At 37.0% G+C, this 23,618-nt stretch overlaps 2 protein-coding genes across 3 annotated transcripts; one reads left to right on the forward strand and one right to left on the reverse strand.

The window, feature by feature from the left end:
- Positions 1-1,292: 1,292 nt before the first annotated feature.
- LOC131164338 (auxin-responsive protein IAA26-like) lies at positions 1,293-5,273 on the forward strand. Of its 2 annotated transcripts, none has more exons than XM_058121450.1 (6): positions 1,293-2,455; positions 2,570-3,176; positions 3,638-3,912; positions 4,295-4,442; positions 4,763-4,827; positions 4,953-5,273. In XM_058121450.1, exons 2-6 carry the CDS (start codon positions 2,677-2,679, stop codon positions 5,000-5,002), a joined length of 1,038 nt encoding a protein of 345 aa, XP_057977433.1. In that variant the 5' UTR covers positions 1,293-2,455; positions 2,570-2,676; the 3' UTR covers positions 5,003-5,273. The 2 variants fall into 2 exon arrangements, with proteins under 2 accessions (XP_057977433.1, XP_057977434.1); XM_058121451.1 differs by having other exon boundaries at positions 1,336-2,455; positions 2,539-3,176.
- An 11,083-nt stretch (positions 5,274-16,356) lies between these two features.
- LOC131164339 (hexokinase-1-like) lies at positions 16,357-22,873 on the reverse strand. The gene is made up of 9 exons (XM_058121452.1): positions 22,388-22,873; positions 20,483-20,633; positions 20,198-20,380; positions 19,928-20,002; positions 19,594-19,749; positions 19,355-19,453; positions 19,131-19,261; positions 17,620-17,701; positions 16,357-16,966 (listed from the first exon to the last, which is right to left on the reverse strand). Exons 1-9 carry the CDS (start codon positions 22,657-22,659, stop codon positions 16,634-16,636), a joined length of 1,482 nt encoding a protein of 493 aa, XP_057977435.1. The 5' UTR covers positions 22,660-22,873; the 3' UTR covers positions 16,357-16,633.
- Positions 22,874-23,618: the final 745 nt, after the last annotated feature.

A 23,618-nucleotide genomic window follows, 5' to 3' on the forward strand; every position in this document is an offset into this window, starting at 1 on the left:
AAGTTTCAGATTCTCAAATTAGGGTGTGCTTTTCGATGTCTAGTTGGACTAGTGGATCGAGACTCTTTTTATCATTCGATAAAATTTAAACAGTCAGTCCTAATTAATGGGTGCTTTTTTTATTATTTTAAAATTTAGTTCATAGTATGTAGCCTCTTTCAGTATGTTAGTTAATTATGATCGCAATTATTTTTATTTTATTTTTAAAAAATAAAAGTAAGAATTTTGGCGCTTTGAAAAAGATGATAAAATTAAACGAGTTTGACCATCTAAAAGCTATTTGTTCCACAAATACAACATAATGGTAATAAATAATTATTAAATAATAATATACAAAAAACTTTTAAGTACACTAATGTCAAAAAAAATTATTTCTTTCCGTCAAGAATATGCTTCTCATTTTCTACATTTGGTATATTTTTTAACCGACATGTACATATTGTAAATCTTTGACCAGTGTCATATTAAAAAATGAACAAAAATTTGAAGTAAAATCAATGCCTAAATTTCCTTATACCATACCGACACACGCATGTTTTTGGTCATCGTTGTTCTTATAACAATTAGACCTAACCGATAGCTACATCGAGGGTCAAGAAAAATATGTGCATATCACTATCCATGAATATTTCACAAATTTGAAAAAAAAAAAAAAGCAATTTAATGCTCAAAGTGTCATGGTTGCTATAATCACTATCAATTGGACACAAAGGAACAAGCCACATTTCCTAACATTCACTATTGCACGTGGGGAAAGTGGGGTATATAAGAGAATGACTTCCAAGGTGAAATGACATGACACTTTGTTTGGACTAAAAACAGGGGAATTTGGATTTTTACTCTGTTCTGGCTTAGCCAAAATTTATTTCTAAATTTGTGAAACTATTTCTTACGGTCCCAAATATTCACCTGCACTAAGCCTTATCACTAGTATTAACAACGACTTGGGGGGATAGAGGGTCAACTTGCCCTACCCAATCCCCTTTTACCTTTGTTTGTGTTCATGCGTGTTCATGCTTTTGAGGACAGAGGTGAAGGTGAATGAGCAAAATGGAAAAAAGGATGAACAGGACAGAGGGGATGGATATCTTGGTAATTTAATTTACCCAATGTCAGCCATTGTACGGGTGAGATTACAATCAAATGGGAAAAGGTGGGGAGATAATTCTTTGAGCCGTTGGATCAGATTTTCCTCAAACAATGTCAGAAATCATTGATGGGGTTTTGGTATCTACGGCTGTGATGGCTGGTTGGAGGCTCTGGCGAATAGGGTTGCCCACCGTGTATCCCTCCCTCCGGCCAACATGGGAATATGTGGACTGCGGTATAGAGAGAGAGAGAGAGAGTAGACAAGATCATGGGATCTGCATGTTTTTATTGCACAAACCCTGCAAATATGGATCGTGCAAATCTTCTTTATGCTCTCTCTCTCTCTTTTGATCGTACCCAGCTGATCTTCCCTTCTCTCTGTCTCTCTCTAAACTACTCAATCATAAATAAACAGTACTCCCTAGCTCCTCCTCCTCCTCCTCCTCCTCCTCCTCAGGTTTCTTTTCTATCTTTCTAAATTCTAATAATAGCCCATTTTAATTAAGGTCTATATCTATGCATCTGTGGCCAAATGCGTTTAACTGAGATGGGATTCACGGATTAAGTCACTTCTGTAGTAAGAAATAGGAATTCCTCTGTGTATATAATAATATGTCACCCTCAGCGAGCCCCCGTGCTGTATAGACAAGGCTTGTAAGTTGTAATAAAGGGAAGATGTTTCGGGTAGTGTGCAACTTGGCCTGCGTCGTAGACCCAGATGAGGAGTATCTTTACGGACGTATTAAGGCTACGTCTTTGCTGCTTTGCTTTGCTTCCTGAACCGAACAAGGACGTTTTCTTGGCTCTGGTTGCGTGCGTTTGTCTCCAATTCTCTTCCTGCTTCCGGGCTTTGAGTGAAAGAATCTCTCTCTCTCTCTCTCTCTCTCTCTCTCTCTCTCTCTCCTCTTTTTTCTTTTTTTCCATTCTTGTAAATTTTAGTCTCGGTCCTCTTCTCTGGTCCTATACCGAGGTCTAAAAGGGAAGAAAGAAAGGGAAGGAAAGGGAAGAACCCACTGAGCGTGCAAAAAAAAAAAAAACAAAAAAGAAGGGAAAGCTAAAATAGCAATCCCCAGCTATTATAGGCCTCCTTTTCTCTCTCTTGGCAGTGTTTCTTATTGGGTTTTCGTATGCTGGTGGGGTTTCTCGATCGCTCGAGCTGATATATGTTAATTACTGTTTGGGGGGTTTGAGCATCTCTGTGTGCTGTGGCCTTTGAGGGTTTTCACGTGTGGTGGAGGTTTTGAGAGGGTTCTACTGTGATCTCTGCTTTCTTCTTTTCTCTGTTTGAGCCCATAACCGGAGATTAATTTATGACGACTTGAGGATGTGCGATTTCAAGCGTTTCAGTTTTGGTTGAGGGCTTAAGGTATGTGCCCTTTTTTATCTTTTAGTTTATTTTGTCTACTTCGTTCACATGTATGATACTGGGTTTTTGTTTTGTTGCTGAAGATTGTCCTTCCATGTCTCTCTCTGAATACAGAAATTGCTTCATTTTCCCGAGAAAGTTCTGTTTTTTGATTTTCTTCTCGCTCATATCTGGGTCCAAAGTTGAAGCATAAGGTGGTAATTTTGCGTAGAGCCATAGAAATGGAAGGGTGCTCAAGGAACGGCGAGGCTCGTCCTCAGTTGTTAGATTTGATTCCAAAAGACATAGAATGGTTAGTGAACAGAGGTGAGGAGAGAAGCCATGGATGTTCAGAGGAGAAAAAGCTTGAGCTGAGACTTGGTCCGCCTGGTGAGGACTGGAACGCCAAAGAACACAACAGAAACAAAAGCAGAGAGAAAGAAGAATCCATTTTCTCTCTTGGGTATTTCTCAAATATGCATTCAGTAAACCACGCTGGGACCGTGCTGTCCTCTCCATGGTCTTCTTCAGGCTACCAAGTCAAGGCCCAGCAACCTTCACAGCAAACGAAGGCTCCATTTCTGCAATTCCCACCAACAGCTCAAAGATTGCCTGCTATGACCAAGGACTCTTCACAGCCCTGCTGCCCTAAAGTGGTAGAGATGCAGACTGCGGAAAAGAAAGCATTTTCCCCAGCCTCTGCTCCAGCAAATACAGCTGTGCCCAACAGCTCTCAGAAAAGGTACTCCCCCTTTTCCTCCCTGATCTCTAGTTTTATATTTCTTGGCAGAGGATATTCACCCTCAGTCACATTGATAGATGTTGTGGTCCAAACATATTTTGTTTCGCATGTTTATGCTACTAGTGTTAATATGGACTCCCATGTATATTCTTTCCCGTTTTTCGCTTGCTCCATTTTATAAATTATAGTTTTTCTGCTACTTGGTTTTTTCTCTCTTTTTTATTATTGTATGCGGAATCATGAAAGCTCTGGGTCTGTTCTGGAAATTTGAGCTTAATATCTCGTATGGTTCCTTCCAAGAAAGTTAAGAAACCCCAAATGAAAAAGGAAGACATCTTTGCTTATACCCTTGTGATTTGATTCTGTTTTTGCATAAACTTGTAATTTAGTGACTATTCAATGACTGATGTGTTTCTATTTTGTTAAATTTTCTTGTGTTCCTTTTTTTTTTTTTTTTGAAGAACTGCTCCTGCTCCAGTTGTGGGGTGGCCTCCAATTCGTTCATTTAGGAAGAATCTTGCCAGTAGCAGCTCTTCAAAACAAGCTCTGGAGCCCCAAAATGTGGTCCATGACAAGGTTGCAAGTGATAAACCAGTGGAAAGTTGCAGAAAAGGTTTGTTTGTGAAAATTAATATGGATGGAGTCCCCATAGGGAGAAAGGTGGACCTGAAAGCCTATGACAGCTATGACCAGCTCTGCTCTGCTGTTGATGAACTCTTCAGAGGCCTCCTTGCAGGTTGTCATAATAATTATGCCCATATGGTCAATTCGTTTCTTTCCCACCACACACACACACACACACACACGCATATGATGGCATTTTGTTTTGCTTGCACTTGTTCAATGCGATTATCCATTAAATTATGGCGATACAAAACAAAAAACAGAGATAGTGTTTTGCTCATTTGTTTGTTTCTTGCCTCTGCATGGCTCAAAAAGATTCCTCTATAATGGCATTTTGTTGTGCCTGCACTTGTACACGATCAATATTTTCTAATTGAAGATCTTAAAACTTAACGACAACCATTTGATGCCATTATTCATTAAGTTATGGTGACAAAAACAAAAAACAGAGATAGTGTCTCTCTTATTTGTTTGTTTCTTGCCTCTCTGTATAGCTCAAAGAGATTCCTCTGTTGGCGGAACCCAGAACAAGCAAGAAGAGGAGAAAGCAATTACAGGCTTATTAGATGGCATTGGGGAATATACTCTGGTGTATGAGGATAATGAAGGAGACAGGATGCTTGTTGGGGATGTCCCATGGAAGTAAGCATCTCACCCACCATGGATCTGATGCATTTTTAATCTTACTGCAGCCCCATGTTATATTCCAGCACTGCTTATTTTTGGCAGTTAAACCTTCACAAATCTTTGTTTTTAAAACTTATATTGTCTGATATTCACGTAATCCCCCAGAGCCCAATGCAATGGATGGCCTTTTTTCAAACTAAGAATATGCCTTCTCTTTCAAATCTCAATGCACAATAAGAAAAACAAAGCCCTTGATCTCGTGTGTCACTTTCCCTTAATTTATGTTGCACAAATTCTTCATGATTGAATAAATTTCCTCAACATTTGGTTTGCAGCATGTTTGTGTCCACGGCAAAGCGATTGCGCGTGTTGAAGAGCTCTGAAATTTCAACACTGGGCCGTGAGTTCGCTTGATTACCATCTTTGTGAATGATTTGAGTTATTAACCACTTAAATATTTTTTTATAAAGAAAACTGTAATTTGACGACTCCTACATCATTGAATTATGTGTGTTCTTTATGCAGTTGGCAGCAACAAGCAAGGGAAAATGTGTGTGGTCTCGGCAATGAAGTGAAAGAGAGAAAAGTTTTCCTTGGAGGAAACACCACTGAAGTTGCAGAGAATTGATTTGCGTCTCTATCGAATGACATTTTGCTTGCGTATTTTCTATGTCCATTATGAAAATAGGGTTTGTAGTCTACAACCCCCAAGTGGGTTGTATGAATGGTTACTTAATTTGCCTGGGAGATTTTTCCCCTTGGTCCTTGTAGAAAGAGGAGAACAACCAGACATGGTTGCATGTGTGCTTATGTTATTATTGCATATGAAGCAATTCCTAATATTTTTCACTTCTTTTTTCTGCACTTCTCTTTTGCCCCATCTGTATTTTTTGCACTAAAGAGCGAATTTTTAATGATGTTGTTTGGAAGGAAGAACACATCAAACACGGTAAACGTCATGTTAAAATCCTTGAAATGGCTAGAACCCTCCATAGCCAAGTTCTCGAGCTCCTGGCTTCCTTCCATTCGCATGGCTCAATCTCGTTTTGTAAAGCCTTCAATATTTTAAAGATTTTAATATGATGGGTTGTAGTAAGAAGGGGGATGTGTGGAGATGATGATTTAGACCATTCCAATATATTCCAGTGTATTTCCTTGAGTTATGCTTTGTATTTGAGGATGGACTTAGGGTTTTGGGTTTTTTTTATATGCATTATCTTTCTGATTTTAAAGTTTATGTTGGGTTTGCAAAATTTGTTCTTGAAAATAGAGCATATACAAATAGAAGAATTTATAATTTGCACATAATATATTACCAAAATGAGTAAAAATGGAAAAAAAATTATAAAATGAAAGTATAGATAAATGAGTTTTTTTTTCTAAATTTTATTATGTGTTTATTCCTTTCCAATTTTACGTTGGAAAGAATAATATGGATTTTTCAATGTGACTTATTTGTAAACTATTCCATCATTACACATGCATCACGAGAAATTATATAGGGGGGACTTCTCCCTTCACATGTTCGTGTACTTGTTGTAGTTTGGAGCCCGATGTGTGAAGATGAGATTGTTGAGATTTGTCTCACATTGGTTGTGGAAGGGGTTTGGTGGTCAGTTATTAAGCGTGAGAGAAAGTCTCATTCCATGAGCTAGTTTTCGGGTTGAGAAGACTCGAGACCATCCAACACTTGTTTCCTTAATTTTTTTACTGTGTCTGCCCATGACCTCACAATTAAGCTTCAGCTATTCACGGAGGGATATGAGCATATGTATAGCTATTATAAAGCACAAAGCTTGTTCAAAAGGGTGGAACGACGGCAATAAAGGGGCATGAAATTAAGCCGTGGAGTGAAACATGACAGTGATGCTCCTCTACCCTTCTGCCCATCTCTATCTAAGCTCTTATCCCTTAGACCATGAGCGAACCACGCTAAAGAATTCAATAGAATTTGCGCCATTTTGATTTGGGAGGAATCACATGAGCTAGATTACTTGTTTGGATGTTGGGGAACACCCACGGTACCTTTGATAAAGTTCAAACCCACTTGGAAGCAGCAGAAACATTGTATACACCAACACAGAGACAGCCAAGAGAGAGAGAGAGAGAGAGAGAGAGAGAGAGAGGAATGATATGACGTCGTTTTTAAGTTTTAGTTGGAAGCTGCCTAACTTTGGAATTGAGACCACAAGCTAGGAAGAAGTCACAGGGAGGCTGATGGTTACTTCTCCTACTCCCAACTACGCATTCATTATCCCATTTATATATATATATATATATATATATATATATATATATATAAAAGATAGTATGGGGACACATTTCTGTCTCTCTGTTCTCAACATTTATACTATATATTATTATAAAGTATTATGGCCGCCATCTTCCCTCAGACGTTTACATATATCTGTTTCCCATTGGGATAAATGGGAGGGAGTGGGATGCCTGCACGTGCACCCCAAGAGGGAGGATGGGATGCAGACACGTGTACCCCGAGCGTGTGTGAGAGAGAGGGGTTGGTGTTTGAAAACAACAGTTCACGGTGTTGTCTAATTTTTATTTTTGTCCATCCCCACCAAAAGATTCAAAGAATGAGAAAAGGATAGTTTTAGCATCACCCTTTTTTTTTTTTTTTTTCTTTTTTTTTTTTTAACCCGTTGTATTGAGAGTGGGGATGGATAGAGTCCTTAAACCCTCTTGTTTATGGTGTGACTTATATTTCGGGGATTTATAAATAAAGAGAGAAAAAAATATGAATGTGTTTTTGGTGCAGGGTAGTAACAAAGACTTGTCAATGAGTAATCTTCTCTGTCTCGTCGATGAGTGCCCTGTTCTCATCGACGAGTACTTCTGGGTTGCGAGAAAACATTTAAATTTTGAATGTAAATGGTGTGATGGTTGGGGATTCGAAGGGAAGCTTCCGAGGGCTTGTTATATATGTTCTTCTGGGCATATTTTGACATGTAAGAGAGTAAGAGAGGGGTGAGAGAAGGAGAGAAGATCATTGAGTGTGTATCTTTAATTTTCATAATGAAATCTCTTACCGACTGCTACCGTGAATGTAGCCTTTACCGAACCACGTAATTCTTGGTGTCATTATTCTTATCTTTACTTTCTATTATCTTTACTTTCTTTATATTACTATGGTTGTGGAATAATTCTGTATTTCACCATTAAGATTTGTTGGAATTGGTGTATTGCCAAGAATGGAGGGTGAATTTGGTATTTAAAAATTTATTCCTAAGTTTATCCAAATCAACAGATTCCACAAGTAGTATTACACAAACCTAAGGTCTTTTTATGTAATTACAAACCCAATCAAATATTCAACCAATAAACATAAACATACAGGTGCAGAAAGTAAATTGCGTAAACATAACACTAGATATGTTATCGGGGTTCGGCCAATATTATTTATGTCCCCGCCTCAAGTTCACAAGTAAGAAGATTCCACTATGGCTTACTTAACGGGTGAAGCGTCACCTAATACAATACTTTAATAGGATGGTGCACATAACTTTCCTAATCAGGTTAAAGCCAATTCAAGACTTTTCACAGGGCAAGTCTCCCTCTTCCGACCACACGTCCGGAATACAACAGATATAACAATTTGCGTACAAACAAATGTTTCTTACACAAGCAGATATGTACCACTAAGCACAATACAACCAATGCACTCACTAATGATAAAGATTTAATGCTCAAGTTAGATTTTCAACTAAATCTCTCAACCAAATAAAATATATGATAATGTGAGAGATGCAAATATCTATACGATCCTTGATCCAAACGTATAATGCACTCTAAATATTCATCAAGGAAATCAAGGCACAATATAATTTCTACCTCACATATATTTTGCCAATGAAGTGTAGGTAGTGATTAAGCTTCTAAAATAATTTTCGATAATCACACAAGAAGCTCTTGAGTCTTGCAATGAATTTGCAAAGACACACAAGCAATAAAAGATTTTTCCCAAAGCAAAATGTGTATCAATCAAAATATGGGAAGAACTTTAATAAAATACTCTCAAAAAAATTTTAAAATATATAGTATATGAGAGTGATGATTCTTCAAACAAAGATTTGAAGCACACAATAAAACCCAGTCAATCTCCTTTTAATCTTGCAATTAATTTGCAAGTAAGGAGAACAACAAAAATGATACTCTCTAAAAAATGATTTTATCAAAAGGAATTTGAGAGAGTAGAACAAATAAGCTTGCAAAAATGAGGAGTATAAGCAAATAGGTGTATAAAAAATTAGAGAGAGTTTTTTTTCCTAATCTATTTGCTAATCTTGGCTTAATCTTGCAAATGAGGTCATATATATAGACAAATCAAAAATTTTGACCGTTGGGGACATCAGGGGAATTATTAAAATTGTTTTAAATGAGTTTAAAAAAAATAACCCTAATTTACCCTAATTAGCTCTCGGTAAATTTTGGCCAACCTGAGAGTTTCGATCGAGCACATTTAAAGTTCGATCGGTCGTATTTGTAGGTTGGGTCAACCGAAGGACTTTTGAACTACAGAAAATGGTCGGCTAAATATAGGCGATTTACGAACCCTTTGAGGTTTGGTCGACCATATCTGAGTTCGGTCTGTTGTTCAACCAGTTTGGTCAACCCAACCATAATTAAATTGAAAGTTTGGTCGGCTAAGTTGTTGGGTATCAGACCTGTGCGAGTTCGGTTGACCGTAGAAGATATGTTCAAAAACATTTGGTCGACCATATTTTGGTCAAACCATTGACCCCTGAGAGGTTCGATTGACTAAGCTGAATATACACAGCTGGGTTCGGTCGACCAAAACCCTTTTACATTTTATTTTAGGTTCAGATTCTTACTAGAGTTTATCCCTGATATACATGGTATGAATTGTAAGATAGAGGGGATAATCCTAAGAGTTTGTGCAAGAACCTAAGGTCTTTTATAAGGCCTTTTTGAGCTTCTACACTAAGCCCAAAAAACCTACGTCAATTGACCGAAGGGTGCCCTAATGACATTTGGTTCCCTATGGTCAATTTATGATCATGTTGAGCATTACAATCCTATCATGCAAGTGATGGAGTTATTACAGACCATATATTACATACCTGAATGAATAATATAAAATACAAATACAAATGAAAACACTCTAAGGCTTCATTTTCTTCGAGCCTCCATATGACATTGCCCAATCATGCCAAATTGATCCTGCACACAAACTCAATGCGCAAGTAAGATACTTTGTATATGTCATAATCAAAACAAGATAGGACTCAAAAAGTCAACAAGATTGTTGCATATAGTATTGTTTGATAATTTACAATGTTTATTCTTCTGTGCATTGTTGGAAGAGACGTTATTTTCACAACAATTGGTATCAGAGCGTGTGTTGTATAACCTCTGAATTGAAGGATTTCGTGGTGCAGCAAGGCATGGTGAAAGGTTTATGCAGAATTTCAACCGGATAACATGGATGCAACGACTTGGAATGAATTAGAAGCAATCATTCATTTTTATTTGACTAAGGACGTGTTGTATCACATCATGGATGAGAATTATCTGGCATTAGTTTGGTGAAAATAGGAATGCCGATATATGTCAAGGGTTCGTCAAAATCTTCAAGTACAGTGGATGAAAAGTCAGAATGTAGTGATAGAGATATGCTAAGTGTTTCATCGGGTTCGGAGTGCCTCACGGGTGATTCTTGGATCTTAGATACCAAATGCTTTTATCCTAGAAAATGGTTTGACATCTACAGATCAGTTTATACTAGTTGCATTTTGATGGAAGAATGATATTTCATGCAAAATGTTTGTTATTGGAAATGTCAAAATCAAAATATATGATGGTGTTGTAAGAATCATATGTGATGTAAAGCATAAATCGGGTATAAGGAAGAATGGTATTTCATTGGGAACTTTAGACCGTAATGGATATTGTACGTTACGAGCTAGTCTGAATGTGGAGAAATGAAAGTGTGTGAAGGTAACTTGATATTGATGAAAAGGGAAAAAGTAGCAGGAAATATTTATGCATTGCAGGGTGTTACGGTTGTAGGTGGAGTTGCATCTGTTGAATCTGAGTCAGGTACCTGTGGCATATGCGGTTAAAGCATATGGGTGACTATATGTATTCAAATATTTGGGAACTAATGATGATAACATCAGGAGATAAACATATGTATTTCGTGTATTTATCACGAAAGGTCTTGGTATACTTCAAGCAGTGGCTGAGGTCGAGAACCATACCGAGAGAGAGATTCTCAAGTCAAACATTAGGTCTGAGTACGCTGGTTTTGTTCAAGGAGTTTTGTGAGCAAGTCAGGTTATATGCAGAGCTTGTAGGGTACTTCTTGGTGATGTCAATGAATATGGCGAGTTTCTCGTGTGATCGACCGCCAAAGGTATCATTAGATGGGAAAGTTGCAAGTGAATTGTGGGCAGGTTTTGCGGTAGACTACTCGGTTGCGAGTGGATGTCCACTGGTGCACTATTCTAGTGATGGAGATTCTAGGCTTGGTGTTATGTTTGGACGATATACTTTTGTGGGGTATAAGAAAGGTGAGTGTAAGCTAAGTGATCCTATAGCAAAGAAAAGGGTGATTAAAGACATGACTTTTGGTGATAGAGCCATGGGATAGCGTACTTAAGTAAAGGAAGAGAAACAAATGTCAGAAAACTGCAGTAGTAGCAGTCATGTTATTCAGATGGAGTTAGAGACTCAGGGAAAAAATGCGAGCAGTTCTATCTAGGGTCAACAATATTACGGCATGAATGTGCATGTGATGCAGGTGGAGCAACAGACTCAGGGTAGAGATGACATAATTCATATTGCAGGGCGTTTTTTCATCTCAGGAGACAAGTAGGATCACAGTGGGCTCATGAGCACTATCAGATCACTACTTAGGAAAGTTGGTGAGGCTTTTAGTTTGGAAGAGGGCAATAGGATGCTATGGAGTGATGTATATGTTGTGTGTGAATAACATGTTATTGGCTGAAAAAGCTTTGACCGAGACTAATCAATTGGAAACTCTGTTGAAAAGTTTTGACATGAATGTTGTTGGCCTAGTTAGGCTTACAACTCTTGATTTTGATGATAACAAAGTAAAACTATCTAATTTGCTTCAAAGTGATGCTATTTCAGTTAATAAAGGCAAAGAGGATTTCAGAAAGGGACAATTCTGAAAGCTCATTCAGATCAAATGAAACTTAGACCTCAAATGACATATCTTGAAAGCTCACAAGAATCAAGGACCATGGAAAGCCTTATATCAAAGAAGATGATCCATAATGAAAGCTCAAAAGAAGTTTGAACGATCAAACATCAGCGACAAAGTGAATTAAAAGCAAAGAGGAGTTAAATCAGTTTTTAGGACAAGCTTTGTAAGTACTTCAAATATAATTCAAGTATGATTTTTCATTTTGAAGCTCATTATGGAAAGAGACTTAGAGACCTTAGTTTTAAGTCTTAGAACATATTTTTCAAAGTAAAATAAATTAATATTCCAAGAATAAATAAGCAAAGAAGAGAAAGATCAAAAATAAGAAACAACTAATTGACAGGAGACTGGCTATCAATGGAAGTCAACTTCCATATTAAAGAACTTTAAAAAAGAAGACAAAAGCATGACAATCAACTGTCTAGTGTTGACAGGCGACTGTCAGGGTAAATTGAGACGATTGTGTGTGTTTTGCTAGTCGTCTGTCACCCTTTTGAATGTTTTAAAAAACCAAGTTGTTCAGTGACAAGCGCTTGACTGCTTGTTGATAGGCGACTGCCACCTTTCTGGTTAGGCATTTTAAACGTGAAAAACACTGTCAGCCAACTGCCAGAGTACTAACAGTCATCTGTCACGCAGCAACTTTTAAAATCACAACGGACATATTTTGAAATTTTAAGTTGCTTGGGGCTCAAACTTATTTAAAACTTGGACCCTACTCCAAGTAAACTTGGGGAACAAGTTAGATACTCTTCTACATCTATAAATACACCCAAGCTAACTTGATTCAATACCAAGAATTCAACCTAGCATTCAAAATCTCTCTCAAGTATTCTAAAATTCTCAAAACCCTCTCTTGCTCACAACTTGCACAAAGTTACTAAAGTCTTGCTAATTTTCTCATTGATATTGTGCTTCAACTATCAATTATTTCATCCATTGAAAGAATCATACGGTAAAAAATTTCTAGAGCTTCAATCTGAATTTCATATTGTGAATATTATTGAAATATATAGTTTTGAACTGTACTAATCAGCTCTTTGAGGAGCAATTTTTTGTACATCTATTTGATTTGTATCTTGTAAATTGACAATTCCAATGGTTGTTTGGATCATTGGCTAAGCGAGGGGATATCGCTTAGAGAGGCGGACTCTAGCCTATTTGAAGGAGTGATCAAACGAGGGTACATCGTTTGGAGAGGTGGACTCTAGCCTACTGAAAGAATGCGTGTAAACGGTGTTGTTCCGCCTGACAAAGGAACCGATTTTAGTGAATCTTTTGGTGATTTGTCAAAGGCGAGGACATAGGTTGGGTATAAGCCTAACCTCGTAAAAATCCCGCTCTCACTCTCTCTTTCCCTTACTTTTTATTTTCAGCACATATAAATTGCGTAGTGTTGGGCTTTTGTGGAGCCTAGTTGTGTCTTAATTTGGATGACGACCCGACCTCTGTTTAATTAGAGATTTCTATCCTAAGGCTTAGTCCATGGAGCGAAGGGCCCAAGCCACAGCGCTCATGGACTAAGCGGTACAAGCCGTACTCGTGGGGGTTCGGGGGCAACGCCCCTAGGGAAAATTTTTTGGAGCCCATTCGGAACGGAACCCTTGGCGCAACATATAAAAAGGGTGCTTTCGGGTGATTAGGGTTTGTGTGGTTGTATCCGCGAGAGAGAGCGAGAGCGAGAGAATTGTATAGCCGCACTCTCTGTGCTTTCTTCCTGATAATATTGAAATCCCTGCAACTCCGTGGACGTAGGCAAAATTGCCGAACCACGTAAATATTGTCTTGTGCGTGTGATTGAATTTTTTTTTTCTTTGGCGTTATTCTTTCTCTATTTGTTTCTCACAGGTTTCGGGAATTTGTTCGTATATTCCTAACACGTAGATGATTTAAATTCTTAATTATTTATACTACGAAGTTTGGAAATTAAGTAAATTGAAGTGTAAATTGTTTTTGAGCTTGCAGAAACCGAAAGGGAGTACATTGGTTGATCAATACTTTGCGGAAACCACAAAAGAGTACGTTGTTTGGTCAACACCCCAAAGATTCTTTAACTAAAAGTTTATTAAAAGTCTAGGCTTTTGGAAAGAGTGTTGGATTTCATATTGCATATCATATTGAAAAAGCAAATCCATTAATACAGGGTTTTATATCAGGAAACATAAATTGTCATTCACTAGAGAGCTTGATTCAAATTTATATCCATAGGGCTTATATAAACAAATAACCATCTTAAGTTCTTACATTACCCAAAGTGTTGTATATTTTAATCTTGGTTTGGTTGTTTGCTTTCAAATTGTGGTTGATTGGGTTGGTTGATTGATTACTTGAATGATTGAATGTTTGTGTGGTTGTGGATTAAATAAAGAAATAAGTTTTTGCTGAAAGTTTGAAGAATCAACAATAAGTTAAGAATTCCTAAAAAGATTTAAAAAAAAATTTTAAATCCCAATTCACCCCCCCTTTTGGGACTATACCTTACTTTTCAAATGCATTGGGTACAACCAAGATAGGCCTTGGTTTGCTGATTTGCATGGAAAAAACTGCATGGATTGGTATTATCTCAGGGTGGTTTTGTGGATAGGGCTACAGGGAGATTAGTGTTATCTCAGGGTGGCTTCATGTATGGAATAGCAGGGTGACTTTGTTTGCTGTCTCAAGGGAGTTCTATGGAGAATCAATATTGAATGTCTACCGTACGGTACCCAAGGATGGGCTATGATGTCCGGGATATGTCAAAGGTTCCCCATGATTGTGAAATGGGGTGTTTCAACAGGCAACAAAGTGAATCATCAGTTGTTAGTTTTTGTTGAAGACAACACATGGAGCTTTGGTGATATAAGGCTTGCAACAGGTTTTGTGTTTTTTGTTGTGAAAAGGTCTTGTTAGAAGTTTAGGGTGAAGTATTCAAGTATTGCATCTACAACTGTATCGGAGTTGATGGTAGAAGTTGAAACTGTCATCAGCAAGTTCAAGTTGCGTTGCTTGGATTTGGTGCATGTCTCCAAGTGCTAGAAGGAAGACAGTCCCAACCGAGCGTTCCAAGTTCAAAGTGGAGTAGTCACATATGTTTTTCGGGTTCTCCTAAAGGGTGTATAATCGTCAAGGTAGAGATTATTGTTTATGGTGTGGCTCTTATATTTAGGGGGTTTATTAACAAAAGGAGAAAAACATATGGATGTGTTCTTGGTACAAAGTCTGTGCTTGTCGACGAAGAGACACCAAGAGCCAGAAATCTCAGAGTTTCAAGACTCATCGACGAGTGGTCTTCTCTGTCTCGTTGACGAGTGCCCTGTTCTCGTCGACGAGTGCTTCTGGGCTATGAGAAAATATTTGAATTTTGAATGTAAACGGTGTGATGGTTGGGGATTCGAAGGGAAGCCTCCGAGAGCTTGTTATATATGTTCTTTTGGGCATATTTTGACATGTAACAGAGTAAGAGAGGGGTGAGAGACGGAGGGAAGATCATTGAGTGTGTATCTATGATTTTCATAGTGAAATCTCTTGTCGATTGCTCCTGTGGATGTAGGTTTTGACGAATCACGTAATTCCTGGTATCATTGCTCTTATCTTTACCGCCCAACCATATAGTTGAAAACTAAGAATGATGTGCACCTAAACCTCTAACTGAAGAGACCCATGCGATCCTAATCCTATATGAATCCTTTGTGGAACTCCTAATCTCACACGAAAACCCAAGATACCCCTTAAGGATATCAAAAGCCCACCCTTGAGCATTCTCTACGGTTTCTCACTTAGCACCTATTGAGCTACCAAGAGAGGTAGAACGCACACCTGGTCTTCCTCCAAAAGACATTCTTCGAAGTATTCTTGGTCATATACGAGCAACCACCAAGGATCTAATGATCATACATATTATATTCAAGAACACCACCATTAGAACTATCCGAACTAACGACAACATCATAGAGGCATATACCAAAACCATCCCCATAACAACTGCATAATTGCATCTAGGTTAACCGATCATTACCTTCAAGTCAATAATCATACATCAAAACCATATGTTAGGGTCACGAAACTGTAAGACTCTTAACACTAGGCTAACATATTGAACATATACACGCATGTTGCAAAAATATATAAAAATTTTAACTACTACTTATATTCTAAAGTAACGGTATAAAATTATAACCTAGACATATATGACAAATTACAAGTTGCATGCACTATATATATAGAGAGCCAAAATTACATTTGATGCAACATTCAATGTGGTTAAGAGATCATGTATTATTTGAGAGGCAAAAAATATGAGCTAATGTTCCAATGAATACCGTGCAATAATTTAAAGCAAAGAAAGAAATTACTAAGATTGGCCATTACAAAAATTCTCTCAACCAATATGCTAGAATTCAAAGAATACCATTCATACCTTTTTTCTCCTGATTCAAATGCAAATTATCAATATCTTAAAATGGAATGAGGTATAAGTTAAATGAAATAAAGATTTATATGAACACATTAAAATATATTGATCAGTTACCTCCATTCTATGTATTAACCATAGCGAGCCGTCACGGGCACATGGTGAAAACAACCCATCTCCACTACACGACTAAAAACAAACTAAAAACAAGAAGATAGTTCACTTGAGAATTAATCTACTCAAGACTCAAGAGCACAGGCAAAACTTAAGTTTGAATTTTATCTATCCCCAACTTTAACAAGTAGCAACAAGAAAGAAGGGGCAGAATGGCAGGTCGAAGCAAATAGCCTTACTGCTTCCAGGTACTCCATTTATAAATTTAATCTTTCTTACGCAAATTTTGCAGTCATAAAATTAAGATTCACATTCGCTAGAAACAGTATCCTACGATACAAAAAATTGGGGGGGGGGGGGGATTTAATGAAAAAATGGAGGAGAGTGAAAATGAATTACAAAAAGTAGTTTATGGAAAAAGGAACATGGGAAAGAATGCAAAAATGGTGGAACTTTACTTTGCGTGACCTCCACAGCCAACCACTCTCAGGATTCCTAGAGGTACTGGGAGTGAGAAGCAGCAAGAAGGGCAGCTCCAATCCCTGAGCCATCATTGGAATGCTCGACGAGAACACTATCCAAGAGTTCCTCCCCAAGCAATTCTCTCAAAGTGTTCTCTAAGCAATTGCTGAATTCAGTGTAGTGCTCATACAATCCACCATCCATCGCAATTACTGTCCTCCGTTTCTCCCCATCCTTCACCGTGTCTCTTCCCATTTTCTTCAGGATGCCAAAGATCCCAGCAGCCGAAAGACGAGCCCCACGTGAGGCAACAATATTGCAAAGCTCAACAATGAATTTCCTTGTTCGGAGGGAGGTATTACATATCTGAAATGAAAGGAGAGAAAAAAAATACAAAAGCTATTAAAATGCGGGCAAAGTTATCATGCCTGACAACAATTTGAAATTTCTCAAATACCATTGTAAATCCCTCCAGTGCAAGATAAAGTACTTTCAATAGGGGATGCCAAGAATTCAAAACCCAATTAAAAAGGTATGACAATCTTCAAGTGTCAGTAACAGCCATGAATACTGCATTCAAAAATCCATTTCCCCTTTTCTTTTATCCTTTTTTCCTTACCAAATTCAGTTGAGCCTCTATTCTACAGTGAAACCAAATCTTCTCAATATCACTAGATCGATATTGATATGTCCTGGAAAGACTTTCTCAAAGCAAATGAATAATCATTACCTACTTTAGATTCCAGTACGCTAGGATCAAAAGGAACTGGAGCAGGTTATTTTTAGATGGGGCCTCAAATTTTATGTCTAGGATGCAGAATATAGAGAGCTCAAAAAAAAAATTCAAATTTCTATCAAAGACGATGCCTGATGGTGCCATGCGAAGCAGGCACATTGGAGTAGCATCAACAGGGAAAAAAAAATTATAAACATAAAAATTAAAATTAAATGAACAAAATAAAGACTCTCACCACTGATTGTAACTCAAAGACAAAGTTACAAAGGAAAAACCCGCATACCTCTAATATATCCTTCAGTTTAGCTCCTACCACTCGCAGATCGGGAGATGTGTCATGATGCATTGCTGACATTTCAGGTGTCCTGCATATTCCAAAGTTTGGAATGTAACTACTGTAAGATTCCAATTTTTATCACTAATTAAATGCATGTTTTGTACAAAAGATTAGTCCACAGATCATGGAACAGAAAAAGGAGCCTGTGAAACTGCCTCAACACCTTCAAAAGATTAAGTTCATGCTGATTGTCAGTTGTTTTGCCCTTTATTATCATGAAAATTCTTCATTGGCAGCAAAACAATGTTTCGCAGATGACGGGACTGTTAAGCAGCAGCCAATCAGCTAACCCACTGTGGCCAGCAAACTTTGAATCAACAAAATGAAAAATTTTCAACTTGGGAACTACCAAGAATGGATTGAGAAAAAAATTTCTACCAAGAAATGGCAGGTAGGATGGTTTTAAATAGTGGTGGCAACTGGCTCAAGCAGATGCTTCAATTAGCACAGATTTTTGAGGTCCCGATATCTTTATGCATCGTTATAGCAGTAGGAATAAAACTCACAGGCACAGCAGCTGCCAGAGACTGCAACTGCTAGCAGGGGTTTGCTAAGAACACCACAAGAGTATTACAGTACAAAAATTAGTTTCTAACTTCTGCTTCTCATTTTTCATCATTTTTCCTTCTGTACTCATAAATCATTGCCAATTAGCTGTATGAGAAAAGAGAGAGGGAGGAGAAGTTATAATGAGGATAACAATGAGATAAAATTATTATTTTTCATAATATTCACAAGAGACGCATCAAATAAAATTTATATTAACAATTTCTTGAAATTTCTTGTGAAATAATTTTAATTTTATTTTTTGAATACTAGTAATTTGGCAATTCTTTTCTACAATTTTCAACTTAACATTCTCTTACTTCCTAATTTTTGTATTAATGAAGTTGTCAATAATTTATTTTTTAATGGCAAGTTTTATGATTAGAATAGCATATGTTTATAGTTTAAATAATAAAATTTTTTGGTCTAAAAATATTACATTAAAAAGACTTTACCAAATCAAATAATGAAAATTATTTAACTTATATTTATTTCATATTACAAGCCTAATGTATTTTGTTCAATTAATTTATTTATCACATATATTCTTAACCAATGATCTTATTTATATGGTCCAAAAGTAATGAAAATTGAAAAATAAATACAATTATCATTTTAAAAACCAATAATAATATTTATTACCATTAGTCCATTACTACACAATGTTTGTAAGCTCAACCAAAATGCTCCGAAATACATTAAAAATCTTATTAAGAACGGTTAGGGGCTTAAAACATGCAAATCTACCAATATACACAAGCTTGTGCATGCTTCAAAAAAATTTATGGCCAACACACCCATTTCCTACTATGTAACATCCCTTACAGGGACAGCAGTGGTAAACTGAAAGCATTCCAGATGAGAAATTTCAGATAAACGAGAACTGCAGAAACCAAAAATTGGTAGCTTACCTTAATATGAAAGGAATTTTCAATTTTGGTGGAACTATGTCACCGAAAAAGGCAGCTTCTTCAGCCATTCTACATAAAACTCTGCGAACAATTTCTCCCAAATACAAACCAGAAATTGACTTCTCAAAAATCTGTAAAAATCAATCAAAAAATGGCAGTTCACATTAATTGTAGAAGGCAAGCAAAGAAAAGGAAAAACAAATAGATTTCAAGTATTCAGTTACCTGTTCACCAGGGTTTAAGCTCTCAGCATCCATTGCACGGTCATACTCTGTTAGTGGAAGATGTGAAGACTTGAAGTTACCCCACTCCATGTTGATTACCTACAACATAACATTGACAGCTGCTTCAACATTGTTTTCGCACAATAATTTATAGCTGTTTGAGAAACAAAGCTTTAAAAAAAGAATAATAATGTTTTATGATAAAAAAGGAAATAAATAAATATTAACCAAATGCTAACCATTTCCCCTGACTTAGATGAAGGACCATGCCATTTTGGTATTGCATGCGCACGTTCAACATATGCCGCATTTGATCCAGTACCCAAGATCACAGCAGCAACAACATCCTCGTTTAAGTATCTACCTCCAGCTAATGTCCCAATTGTATCGTTGACCTACTGCCAATGCATTACATTAAGCCTTCTAAATTGAAAACACTATGATTTGAATATTGCTTATTTACATCTGAAATAATGAACATGAAATACCAAGCACAAGACCAGAAATTATCATCCCACATATCAGCATGAAGATCCTTAAAGGGAAGTTACTGCCTTAAAGCCTTGGACTCACCAGAGCTGATACACGCATTTCAAGGCCTTGTCTTTCCATGGCTCTTGTAAGTCCCGCCACCACATCTTGGCCAACCTGTTCAGTCAACAATTAAGAAAATTTCAGAACAAAAAACAGTCAAGAAACAAACAATGCATTTAGTCAAATTAAAATCCCCTGGAACTACCCCCAAACCATTACATTTTTATGGTATAATTCTGATTTAATTTAAGTAACTGATCAACAATAAATAATTGAACATAAAGAAAAGGTTAAGCAGTGAGGGGTAACCGCATCATCTATAGAGAAGCCTTTTGTCCACTTAATAAGAGTCCCCGAAGCAATTGATGTTTGCATCACGGGGAACGAGAAGGTAAAACCTAGTTCCCTCTGCCTACCAAGAGGAAGATGGAAATCTTGACCTTCTTCACGAACAAATTTTGCAAGTTCCGCTGCAATATAGTTAAAAAGTGCCTGAAATCACAATCACTTTTTTAGATTTTTGATATTTTATGCTCATGACAATTTGATGAAGGGCTGTCAACATTGTGAAGTGGACAGACTACAAACACTTACATCTGAAGTACCAACCATCAAATGAGAAGGAATTGACACTTCAACAAATTCTTGCTTAATAATGCGGCCAGACTTCCCACCCAACTGCACCCGCAACACTCGGAAGTTTGTTCCACCAAGGTCCAGTGCATAAAACAAACCATGTTCATCACTAGCATGCAAACATCAAAAGAGACATAATCAATATGCATCTATCTATATGTATAGAAGATTTTTTTTCCCAGGTGATCACAAAGAATATGTAAATTTTGGTCTGGAATTTAAAATTCGCAGCTTATAGCATCACTAGTGGGCCGATAATTAAGGCATGAGTAGATATTCAAGGGTGAAGCTACATTCTGTTTAAGGAGGGCATTTGCCCCTTATTTTCAGTTAGAAGATGCAGTATCAAAAGATAAGATTAAGTATCATAGATCTCCCTCCATAGTTCATTGTGTTTAACTCCCTTCTTCCCAACAAAACCACTCGAAATAATTCTATTGACCTTGATGTTATGGGTTGATAGTCCATCCATGAAGACATGTACAATTAATATTTAATAATGTGTTGCTTTCCTTTTCTCAGTTGGTCAGTTCATTGTGTATTAAATTTAAAGTATTTTTTATCACTAATTTAAATATAAAAAAATCTAAGAATATTATGTTTTCCTCATTCTTTGGAAGTCCTAGATTCATGCTGCTACAGGAGAATTCTATTATATTAACCTTATGTTTGGATAACCTTTGGATTTGGAGTTGTATTGAATTAGGATAAGATGTAATACAAAATTGTACTGAAATTTGTTCAAATCCATCCAAATCCAAGTTTTGACATCTATGCACCCAAATGCAGCATAAGTATATTCTCAACTTCAGCAAATAAAAGCAGATTTATGGAGTACAGATGCAACCAAACAAATTTTGTTGCATGATTTTTTGGTTTCACATCAGTCTAAAATTGTTGATTTGCACGGTATAGGTAAATGCCTCTAAAATATTGGACATGGAGAGAATAGGTCCTGCATTCTTGTTTAATATTTAATTATTTATAGCCATACCCTCAAGTCAGCAATGAGCTGCCCATCCTCTTCAGCCTTCTGTGTCCATGAGGTCAGTCCCAGGCTTACACTAGAGGGTTTTTGGGTCAGACTTGCATACTTTGAGGACTTCTTGCATGCCATTGGCTCAGCTAGAAAGCAGGCATCTGATCTGGCTTATATGTAATATCATAGAATTACTATTTTCTTAAATAATAGCCTCCGCAAGATATCAACTTTTCACTCAGTAATTGGTTTTAAATAGTAGGGATTAATATAGCATGTGTCAACAGTAAACTTTTCTTAGAAGCTAACAGTGGAAAGCAAATATAGTCAAAAGACTCGGTCAGGTTTTTATTCAAACTGGGACATCACACCCTCTGGTCTGTACGTTCTGTGTGCTGCATTGGATTTTCCTTCCCAAGTCAGCGAATTTTCTTTTTTGATAGAAGAAGAAAGTTATTAAGGAGGGAAAAAGAGATACGGTGGAGAAGTTGTGGAAATTTCCGTTTATACCTCAACTTTTCCAAAAAGTAATTTCCCCAGAGAATGTCAACCTTCGCCAATTGACGATGGCCGTGGAAATTATTACCATGATTTTCTGGAATTAGCTTTAGTTTGGATTTACGATTCCAGGTTCTTCACATTATAAAGAAATAAATAATATAACTTTCAATGAAGGCACATTGTCAAGCGACGTATTACATAAACAAGCCTTTTAAAAACATATTACATAAACAAGGATCCGGCGAAGGATCATTTCATGAGATCTAAAAGAGGATCAGGAATAAACGAATACAGCTGAATCAAAACCAAAGTCTGGAATTACTAGTCCACACAATCAACCAATGCAATTACCAAAATGTTCAAATCGTGATTCATAGACCTACCCCGTGGGAAGATTGTCGACATAGCTGATGAGCATCTTGAGCTTACTGCCACCTTCGGAGGCAAGACCCGCGTGCATTTCAACGGTCATGGCGTCGGCGATTTGCTTGAGCTTCGCAATCGGCGTTCTGCACTTCTCCTCAAACTCCTTCACAATCGCCATTGCCCGCGCCCACCGGCCCTTGCTCCGCATGCGGTGGCGAACCACCAGCGCCGCGGCCGCGCACGCCGCCGCAGCGCATATAACCGCGGCCGTCACCGCCACCTTACCCATCGCCGCCGCAGATTCCGAATGCACAGACCGACCGGTCACGAAGATCGCAAATGCGAGCTCGGGGTCGGTGGCGGAGAAAAGCCTAGTTTGGGGAGGTGCATAGGTGCAAATATGGTGGATTTCAAGGGATAGTTATGGAAAAAAAAGGGAAAAAGCGAGGGAGAAGAGGGGAGTTAGAGAGGAATTAGCCCGCGGACAAGAAAGGCGTTTACTAGGCCTACAGTGTGCCTGACGTGTGTTTTAAATTCATGCAATTTGACCCTTTCACCCTTCTCCGTTTTTGTTTCACCTTCGAAATTTGTCTGCTATGGAATGATTGAAAATGAAATTAAATTAAAAAAATATATTATATATTATGTTTTATAATACAAAATCAATGAAAAAAATAACCCTCAATCAAATGCAAAATAAAACCCAAAAAAATATAATCAATACCCAATTGAACAAATCATAAAATCAATTTAAAATGAAACACATATCGTACACAGTTGTTTGATCTTGATCCAAACAATCTATTTAATGTCGTTACAAACTGTTTGTTTACAACAATAATCATGTAATTTTATCTAAATGCTATTGATGTTTTACCTTTTATTTAGAGTTTATTTGTATTAAAAAATATATATATATGAAAGAAAATTTTTCATTTTTATTTATTAATTTACTATATATTTTATTTTTTCCTCACTTTCTAGCTTGATTGTCAAACATGAACAAGGTCAATTCTTTCAAATTTCTTGACGAAGAGAAGAAAAGCCTTGTGATAAAGATGCTTTCTATAAAATTATATTTGATAAAATAAATATTAAGGCAATGAGTATTACCACAGTTTCAAAAATATATTTTTTTAATGTTTTAAGTTTCATATTATTGAAATACTATTTCCAAACTAACAATTATTTTCTAAACTCTTTTGAAGAACATATAAATCGATCTATGCATTAAGAATAAATTATAAC

Source organism: Malania oleifera, chromosome 9 (genome assembly GCF_029873635.1).
Source record: "Malania oleifera isolate guangnan ecotype guangnan chromosome 9, ASM2987363v1, whole genome shotgun sequence".
In the NCBI taxonomy this organism is placed as follows: domain Eukaryota; kingdom Viridiplantae; phylum Streptophyta; class Magnoliopsida; order Santalales; family Ximeniaceae; genus Malania; species Malania oleifera.